Genomic DNA, 10,240 nt, shown 5'->3' on the forward strand with positions numbered 1-10,240 from the left:
TCCTTCCTTCCTTCCTTCCTTCCCTCCTTCCTTCCTTCCTTCCTTCCCTCCTTCCTTCCTTCCTTCCTTCCTTCCTCCTTTTCTTTCTTTCTTTCTTTCTTTCTTTCTTTCTTTCTTTCTTTCTTTCTTTCTTTCTTTCTTTCTTTCTTTCTTTCTTTCTTTCTTTCTTTCTTTCTTTCTTTCTTTCTTTCTTTCTTTCTTTCTCTCTCTCCACTCTCTTCTCCTAGGGGAACCCTCTTCTCTGAATCAATGCCTACTGTCTGAACTGGGTTCAGTCTTGAAGGACCCTGAGTACTTAGAAGAATCAGACCAGGGCTGAGTTCCTTTCCCTGTTAGTGATAATCCTCTCTCATGCAGGAACTTTCCCTATATGTTAGTCAGTTCCACATGACAAACCTTGGAATTTTTTGAGAAACTTACAAAGTAGACATAAAGTAATATGGCTGGGGGGAGATCTTACTACTTGGGAGTTGGGGGTACCAGAAAAGGCCTTCTGCAAAGGGTAGCATTTAATCTGAAGGATTATCTTGAAGTAAACCAAGGATTCTAAAAGTAGTCAGGGAGGAGGGGAGGGCATTTTGGGACAGCCAGTGCAGAGTCATGGAGTTGGGAGATAGATATGTATAATGTATGATTAACAATAAATAGGTCAGTGTCATTGGATCATAGAGGGAAATGATGTGTAGGATGAAGACAAAAAATGGGACAGGGTCAGAATGTGAAAAGCTTTAGGCATAAGTCAAACACAGAAGTTTATCTTTGATTCTCAGGGATCAGTGACTGGCACATACTGTAGTGATCAGTTGATAGAGAGAGGTAATCATGAGACTATAGTTTATTGAGTTGGGATGTGTCAGACCTCTACACTAGGAAAATCATATCATGGGATCACAGATTTAGAGCTGAAAGATATTTCTGAAGTCATCTCATCCAAATCCCTCATTTTACAGTTGAGGAAACTGAGGCAGAGAGAGATCAAGGCACTCACCCAAGGTCATATGAGTAGTAAGTGGCAGACCTAGAATATGACCTGATGCATTCAGACTCCAAAGCCATGGTGTCATATTGCCTCCATGATCCTTTGGCTCAAGACATAACATACGATGAGTTAGATCATAGCCATTGAGCTGCTAGGGACCTCAGAAGCCATCTGGTCCAACCCCCTTCATTGTACAAATGAGGACATTGAGGCTTACAGGTAGTGAGAGAGAGAGAGTTAGAATCCAAATGCTTTGACTTCAAATCCAGTTCTCTTTCCCCCATACCATGTTACCTCTTAGTATCAGAGTGGCATATAATTGGACAAATACAGAAGCCATTTGCCACGCTGAGTTCTTGGACTGTACATCACACACTCCATGTTCTATGTACAGCCCCCTTTCCCTTATGTTAGACTGAACGCTGGATGGATGGTCCTAGCAATGCTGTCCATTCAGCACCCTCAGCCCAGCTGCCCTAGAATCTGGACCCTGAGTCCATGGGACTATTACTAACTCTGTCTCCTAGTGAATCAGGCTCTGAGCTTGGCCTTCATGACTGGTTAATGATAATAACTAGCATTTAGAGAGCACTCTGGGGTTTGCAAAGTCCTATACATGTGTTATCTCATTTAATCCTCTCAACAACCTTGTGTGGTAGGTGCTTTAATTGCCCCCATTTTACAGATGAGGAAACTGAGGCCACCCCTAATAATAATAACAATAATAATAAATAACATTACATGGACAGATAGGTGGCACAGTGGATGGAATGATGTGCTTGGAGTAAAAAAGACCTGATTTAAATCAAGCTTCAGACACTTGCTAGCTGTGTGACCCTGGGCAAGTCACCTAACCTTGTTTGCCTCAGTTTCCTTATCTGTGAAATGATCTGGAGAAAGAAATGGCAAACCACTCCAGTATCTTTGCCAAGAAAACCCCAAATGGGGTCAAGAAGAGTTGGACATGATTGAAACATCTGGACAACAACAGTAGCAGCTAGCATTTATATAGCACTCTGGAGTTTGCAAAGTGCTAAACATATATCATCTCCTTTGATCCTCCACATAACCCTGTGTGGTAGGTTCTATATTATTCCATTTTACAGATAGGCAAACTGAGGCTATCCTCCCTCATCTCCCTTCTGGACAGAGGAACTCCTCTGCCTGGGGCAGACTTGGCACAGTTCTTTGATCTTTGAGAAAATCCCAATGTGCAGTTTCCTAGCATTGCAGATTCTCTCTATAAGGACCATCCATATCATCATCATCATCAACATCATCATCATCATCATTATATTATTCATTTACTTCTATTTCTTATTCTCCTCCTTCTCCTTCTTCTTCTTTTCCTCTTCCTCTTCCTTATCACAGCCTCATGCAATCTCTGTGCTCAGTTCTAGGCTCCCTGGGAGAATCCCACTGAATAGCAGTTCTACCATCTTAGAACTTTGGGCAGCTAAAGCCAACCTGGAGAATTTTCATTAAAGAAAGAGTCATGGGGTGGCTAGGTGGCAAAGTGAATAGAGCACTGGCCCTGGAGTCAGGAGGACCTGAGTTCAAATCCTGCCTTAGACACGTAACACAAAAACTAGCCGAGTGACCTTGGGCAAGTCACTTAACCCCTCCAAAAAGAAAAAAAAAAAAAAAAGGAGAAAGAGTCATGTTAGATGGCACAGCAATAGCTGGATTTGGAAACAGGAAAGACCTGAGTTCAAATCATGCTTTACACACTGACTGGTTGTGTGGCCATGGGCAAGTTACTTAACTATTATCAGCCTCAGTTTCCATATCCATAAAGTAGGGGCAGTAATAGCACCTATCTATTTCCCAGGGTTTCTATGAGGAACAACTAAGATAACATTTGTAAAACACTCATGAAATGTTAGCTGCTGTTATATTGCATGTAAATGGGGAGGGATAATTGAATTATCTACTTCCCAGGTAGCTTTCCAGTGAAGAAAGTGATGAATAAGCCTCTTAAAGCCTGATAGAAATATGAGTTAGTTCTCTTGTGGCCTTGACTGTGTCTCCTGTAAAGCCCAGCATGGAGCCAAGTGCATGCCCTTCCAGGCCTACTGCCTGTGCTCAAGAAATGTGTAGGTCAGTAGATGTGGGGTTGGGGGTAGAGGATGGGGACAGGCGTCTGTCAGCATCTAGGGAAATAGCACAGCGGAAAGAACACTGACCATAGAAGCAGAGGGCCTAGGTTCAAATCCCACACTTCTGTGACCTTAGGCAAATCACTTCAACCTCCTTGGGTCTCAGTTTCCTCATCTGTAAAAGGAGAGGGTTGGAGCAGATGGCCCTTAAGGTCTCTTCCAGTCCTAAATCTATGATCTTAAGGGAATAGTGATGGGCAGTTAGGAAATGGAGAAGAGAAGTATCAGGACTTGTGTGAAAGGAAAGGGACTAGAAGTTAAAGGCCAACATAATTTTCCTAAAGTGTATTGCCACTCACTAGCTCAAGAATCTTCAGTGACTCCCTATTGCCCCCAGAATAAAATAAAGATTTCCTAGTCTTTATAGCAGTTAAAAGCTCCATGATTTGACTCTGGCTTGCCTTCCAGGCTTGGTTCACATTACTCCTCCTATTGCATTTGATATTCTAGCCCAGTTGTCCTCCTTCCTGTTCCCTACTCTCTGCACCTTCAAACAGGTGCTTTGCACTCCCAGAATCCACTTCTTTCTCGCCTCTACTCTGAATCCTAAATGTCCTTCAAACTTCAGAGCAGGTGGGCATCTCAAACTCAGTGTCTTTCCTGATCTACTCAGTTGTTGGTGCTCTCTCTCCATCCCCAAATTACCTTGTATTTGTTTACCTGAAGTATCTGGGACAACCCCCCTTACCCTTACATGTGGATACTTATAAAAAATTTTTTTTGGGGTCAGTGGGTCAGTACCCATGCAAGATCATAGCTCAGAGCCCCCACCAATGTGATTCCTTTTACTAGCCAGCAAGAGAGGACATTAATTCAAAGTAAGAGATGTAATCAAATAATATACAGCAAATAAGGTGACAAGAAAAGATTCCCACCACCCCCTGCACACGTGAGGCGCTCTCTCTTCCCAGAGGTTACCACACCACCATTGGGAAAAGGTGCACACACCCAGAATGTGTGTGACCAGGAGAACATGCATGGAGGTCACACGTGTAGGGAACAAGTATAGTAGGGGTGCCTTTATCCACATTTCTTTATTTGCAATTTAAAAATTCACATTTTAAAATTTGCAGTAAAGAAATTCACACTTCCCTGTTCCTGACTTCATTTCTCATCTGGCCGCACTTCTATGGGACTTCTTTGATTTGTCCACCATGTTTCTGCAGCTGCCCCTGCCCCCCTCTCCCCCAGCTTCTTTTTGTAAGTTACCTTCCTTCATTACACTGTAAGCTCCTTGAGGGCAGAGACTGTCTTTTTTTTCACATTTGTATCTGCAGCATTTGGCATAGTGCCTGGCATCTAGTAAGGTTCTTAATAAATGTTTGCTGATTGACTGACATGCCAGAAACCCTTATGTTTAGGCTATACACATGGAGGGCAGATCCGTGTAGGGAGAAACATGCTGCAGATGTGTGTGGGGCCCCAGTGCCATAGAATCGCTGACTTCTCTAGTGATGTCATTGCACTGGTCTTTCTTCCCAGCTCCTCAGAATTTCATTGCTATTTTGCATTAGGTATTATGTCACCTTGGTGTTCCTCATTGGTTGCTAAGCCGCTCTCTCGTCATCTTCTGAGTCATCTCTTCAGGGCCTTTTGCCAGTCTCTGTTCCCATCTACTCAGGTTTAGTGTATAGAAAGCCTTTCTGACTAGGCTATGCTGAAACTTTTTTAGTGTATAGCTCTGAGACTATGAGATATCATAGCTAGGAACACTGCCCCTCCAAAAAAAAGAATGATCCTAGGCTAAGATTAATTCCATCCTTTTAACTATTTCTTTGTCCCCTGGTGGTTCCAGACAACTATCTGACTTCAGGTTAGAAAAATCCTTTATCAGTCCTATTTAGCATCTGAATGTAAGGGAACTTGGTACGCTCCAAACCCAAACAGGAGCTGGGTGGAGACTAGGGTGATAAAGCCTACCTCACTTCCCAAATCCTCTTTGATGACTGTTGGCATGCAAATAAATTTGGGCAAGAACAGGTGGGCAAGGTGAAATGTCGAAGCTTCCTTCATCTGGTGCTTCTGCCTCTTTGATTTAGCTCTGCTCAGCCCAGGAAGGGAAATTAAAGAGCATGTTGGAGACCTCAGTAGGCTCCTTGAGCCCTGGGGCTTATTTTTATTCTTATCTCTGTATTCCGGCCACCTATGTGTTAGGGTACATAAAATGAGCTTAGGATGTTTTTGTTGAATTGGGAGAAGGGGGAAGAGTCTGGGGCTGGGTAGAACTGGGAGAGAAGCAGATGGACTAGGGGAGGATGGTGGAGGGGAAGGTGTTGGGGGGGAAGCATGGAAAGGTAGGAGGGAAATGTGAATTTGCTTTTGGAGGTGATGGCTAATTCCTGATCCATCCACACCCCTTCCTAGGGCTTTCTCCTTACTCCTCGAAGGGCCTGAGTAACACCCCTGTCTTTTGGTTGCCTCCAGAAGAAGAGGATGGGGGCCTAGAAGGTCTGGAAGAATTCTATCCTGAGGAACCAGTGTGTGTTCCCAAGAAGAAGAAATCCAAGAAACTCAAGGAGAACAAGACATCTAAAGTAAAACGGAGAAAGAAAGAGGTACACATATGGTCCCTTGGTGTGGGTTGAGAAAGGCTTGGATTGGGGACCAGGGACTTAAATATTGGCAAATGCAGGCAGGCTCTGGCCATCAGTGTGGCTCTGGTCTCTTTGTTATATCAGTACAAAATAATTAGCTATATTAACGGAAAGGCAGGCTAATTTGTGTTGAAAGCATAATGAATTGGGAGGCTGGAGAATTGGATTCTAGCTGTGTGACCCTGGGAGACTTAGTTCCCCTCCCTGGGCCTCACTTTTCTCATATGAATTGTAGACCTTGGGCTAGAAGAGGGACCTCAAAGTTTATTTCATCAAACTCCTCACTTTACAGATGAGGAAACTGAGGTCTGAGGAAGCTGAGTGATTTGCCCAATTTTATTGGTCATTATTTTTTGTCCAATTTTATTGGCTATTATTTATAGCCCCTTAGTCTGAGGAGGATGTTGGGCCTGTCCTCTGTCTTGATCAGACCATATCTTTAATACTATGTTCAGTCTGGGTGCCATATAAGGAGGAAAGGACAGTGATAAGCTGGGGATTCAGGATGATGGAGGGATGAGACATGTTCTTCCTTTAAGTCTAACTAGAATCAAGTCAAAAACAAAGTCAACTAAAATTCCTTCTTTGACCAGAAATCTTCCCCAACCCCTCTTAATTCAAGTGCCTTCTCCCTGTTCATTATTTCTCATTTGTCCTGTGTATAGCTTACTTTGTATATATGTGTTTGCTTGTCTTCTCCATAAGATTGTAAGCTCCTTGAGGGCAGGGACTATCTTTTGCCTTTTTTTGTGCCTGACACATATTAGGTGGTTAATAAATGTTGATAGACTGTTCTGCTTGGCCCCTGAGGGAAGAACTAGAATTACTGTTGTCCAGAAGCCATTTCAGCTAGATAGAAGGAGTATAGGTGGGCTGGGTGGCTTTTTTTTCACTTAATGTCTTGTGTAGAGACTGGATGCCCATTTATTGGGGATGCTGTAAGAATTCCAACTGAGCCACAGGCTGACCATGCTCGCCTCTGAATATAGGGGCAGGAAGGATGCCCTGGTGTAGGAGTCAGGAGGCTTGTTCCTGAATCCCAGATTCTGGTCCACAGAACCTCAGGGCTCACATCTGGACCCAAACCTGCTCCATCCATTCCCCTCATCTGTAGCTTTCTTTGTGAACCCTTGTCCAGGAAGGTCTGCAAGTATCTGTACTGCAATGCAGCAACGGCTGATTGCTCCTCCCCAGGCTGGCCCCCAGGGAGGACTATAAGTCTCCCCAACACATATTTTAACCTCAAGTGTTCCCTAGGCAGCCCTTTCTGTTGGGAGCCAGAAGGGCCCTTCTATATTTATGTTCCCTCCTCATCCCCGTCCCATTTACCCTGATATCCCAAACAGTCCTGGAATCCCACTGGCTATCCTTAAGGCAGAGCTTGATGATTATTGAATCTGGGTCAGAACTCTGAATGAATGAAAAGGATTTATTGAATACTTACTATATGTCAAGCACCTTGCTAAGTGTAAGGGATACATATAGTGAAAGCTGGACAATCCCTGCTGTTGAGGACCTCACGCTCTAACTGGGGGACAAATAACAACCGCTGAAAATGCCTTGAATTCTTAAGGGGGCTGCAGTGGGTTGGATGGCAAAGCATGGAGGGCTTTATGTTAACCAATAGTTAAGAGGACAGCTCCGGGCTACTTTAAGGCATCTCCAGCAGGGTAGATGGGGAAGTCCATCTTCTCAGGAGTGGAGTTGTGGATTTCCATCCCCTACAAACCTTGTGAGCAGTCAAGCACTAAGGGGAAAAGCAAGGGGCTGGGGACCCTATTCCATATAGGTTCTGGGACAAAGGCTGGGGGGAAGTCAAAGGAGGTAGGTAGGGTGCTCTTTCTCCATTCACCCCCAAACTCTCCTGAAAGGAACCTTAGAGTTCACCTATCCCCCTCATTTTATATATAGAGGAAACTTAGATCTGTAGACTTGTTCATGGTCACTCAGTCTATTAAATGACAGAGGAGGATGTTGGACAGCAGAACACTGAGTGACTCACCCATATGACAGTAGTTTTCTTAGGCAGCTTTGGAAAGAATGCTGGATTTGAAGCCTAAAGACCCAGGTTTGAATTCTGGCTCTTCTACTTAACAAGACTGACCTTGGGTCAGTCTCTTCTCTCTCTGGGGCTCAGAGTGACTCACACAACACTCTCCTCCAGAAAACTCTACTAATGAGGCCATCTAGTCTAACCCTCTCTTTTTACAGATAAGGAAACTGAGGCTACAAGAGGAGAAATGGTTTACCCGAGGTCATACCAGTAGTGTGGCAAGTAGGATTTTGAACCCACATCCTTTGAATCCATAGTCTTCATTTCCCAGGCTCCACTCCCAACACACACACAGACACACACACACACACACACACACACACACACACACAGCCTTCTGAACACTGACCTCACAGGGCTAACAGGAAGATTGAATGAGATCGTGGATATTAAGCTCTGTTCATACTTTAAAGTTCTAAATGTCACCTGTCTCGGTCCTCCTCATCAGCCTCCTCCCTTCTCCTCTTCTTTCTTCTCCTTCCTCTTTCCTCCCCCTCGTCTTTCCTCTCTTCCTCCTCCTTTCTCCCTTTTCTTTTTTTCTCCTTCCCTCCCTTCCCCCTCCTGTTCCTCCCTTTTCCCTCCTCCTCCTCCTCTTCCTCCTCCTCTCTCCTTCCCTCTTCTCCCTGGGGATCCTGAAAGAGTGGTCACTTTTGGACTCTTCTCTGGCCCTGTCCAGCCTGGCAGGCCAGGAGAGGCGCCTGTCCTGTCCTGTCCCAGTGGACAGAAAGCTAGGTTGATCCCAGCCCTGGCCGGATCGGTGCTTGGGGGCAAATCACCGTCTCCCTTCTCCCTCTCGGAGCCTGGAGAAGTTCGTTAGCTGTGAAATGGGGCCAATCATAGCAACTGCCTCCCGGGGCTGCTAAAGGACTCGATAAACGTGACTCGTCATTAGTAACGTTAGTGAGCATTGATATTGATGATCGTTTTCTTCGAGACTCCCAGGTGGTAGACAGAAACGGAGTGCCCGCAGGGCCAATGGAGGTGGGTCTGGCCAAGCCCATCTGCTGCCTTCTGCATCCGCAACTCCGGGGGCACGGAGAGGAGAAGGCCAGGAGGGAGGGAGGGATTAAGTGCCCGGCCAGGCTCCGGGCAGATTTCAAGGCCGGTCCCTGACTCCCCCTCCCCTTCCCCTCCCCCCCACTCCAAAAGCGGAGCAAAATGGTTGCTGTTCCCGGAAGCAGGAGCGCCCAGCTGTTGATACCTTCAGCACCAGCTGCTGGAGTCCTAGAGCTGCCCAGTCTCCGTTTGCATCTTAATTTCGCAGGCCGAGCTCCGAGCCCCTCCCCCTAGCTGCGGCTCCCTCCCCTCTTCGGGATTTGTGTGCAGACAGCTCGCTTTCTCCCATCTCCATCCTTCCCCTCTCTTTCTCCCCTTCCCCAGCCTCCTGCCCTGTATCGCTCCTCCGCGGCTTGCAGGCCCAGGGGTGAGGAAGAAGCCCGTGGCCAGAGGTCACGCCCCGCCCCGCCCCAGCCCCCCAGCCTTCTGCTTGAGACTGACACCTCACTGAGCCCCTGCAGAAAGACCGGTCCCTCCAGTCGGCCGGGGACCAGCAGACTGGTTACGCAACGCCCCCTCGCCCCTTCCACTGGAACAGAATAAAAAGACTTCTAGGTTGTTTTTCTCTCCCTCAAAGAACCTCTAAATATGTCCAAAATCTGTTGGAGGCTCTGGGAGCCTCCGGGAGGGTCTTTATATTTCTATGTCACTTAACTGGATTTTAGTTCTCTCGAATATGCCCTCTTTCCCTCTTCCCTTACTCCCTTTACTCCTCCTCACCATCTTATCTCTCCTTCTCCCCTCTCCCCTTCCCTTTTTGCTCTCTCCTTTTCTTCTCCATCTCCTGCTCTTAGCCTCCAGAAACCCTGCTTCTTCCTCCCCCTGCTCCCTTCCCTTTCCCCTCCCTTCTTCCTTCCTTACCCCTTCTGTTACCCTCCCCCTTCTTATTTTCCCCTTTCCCCATCTTCCTTTTTCCTCTTCCCTTCCCCTCCCCTTCCCTTTCCCCTTTCTCTGGCTTCCTCCCAGAAGGTGGGAAACCTTCCCCTTCATCATACTCTCCTCCCTCTTTCTGCCACCTTTCCTCCTCCTCCTCCTCCTCCTCCCCCTCCTCCTCCTCTGTCCCTGTCTCTCTCTCCCTCCTCCTCCCTCCTCTGCTCTCCTCCCTTTCTCCTTCTCTTCTCCTTTTCCCCTCCACTTTCCATTTCTCACCCTTCTTTTACCCTTTCCCTCTTCTTTTTCACTTTTCCCACCCTTCTCCCTTCTTCCTCTTCTCTTCTCCTTCTTTTTCACTTTCTCTTTGCTTTCTTCCTTTCCTCCCTTCCCCCTCTCCTCCCCTTCCTCTCTCTCCTCTCCCTCCTTCCTTCTTTCTCTGACTTTATATCTGTCTGTTTCTTTGTCTCTGTGTCTCTTTCTCCTTCCTCCCCCTCCTTCTCTGTCTCTGTCTCTCTCCCCCTTTCCC

At 46.4% G+C, this 10,240-nt stretch overlaps 1 protein-coding gene across 1 annotated transcript in view; it reads left to right on the top strand.

Annotated features, from left to right (window-relative positions):
* The window catches only part of CHD5 (chromodomain helicase DNA binding protein 5), a 159,031-nt gene that overhangs the window by 39,063 nt on the left and 109,728 nt on the right, over window positions 1-10,240 (top strand). Inside the window, exon 2 of the mRNA XM_069079557.1 lies at window positions 5,563-5,693. Within this exon, the coding sequence (XP_068935658.1) occupies window positions 5,563-5,693 (131 nt within the window). The remainder of the gene's footprint in view (window positions 1-5,562; window positions 5,694-10,240) is intronic.

Source organism: Petaurus breviceps, unplaced genomic scaffold, assembly GCF_028583685.1.
Source record: "Petaurus breviceps papuanus isolate PSGF00001 unplaced genomic scaffold, PetGlider_PUasm1.0 91041, whole genome shotgun sequence".
NCBI classification, from domain to species: Eukaryota; Metazoa; Chordata; class Mammalia; order Diprotodontia; family Petauridae; genus Petaurus; species Petaurus breviceps.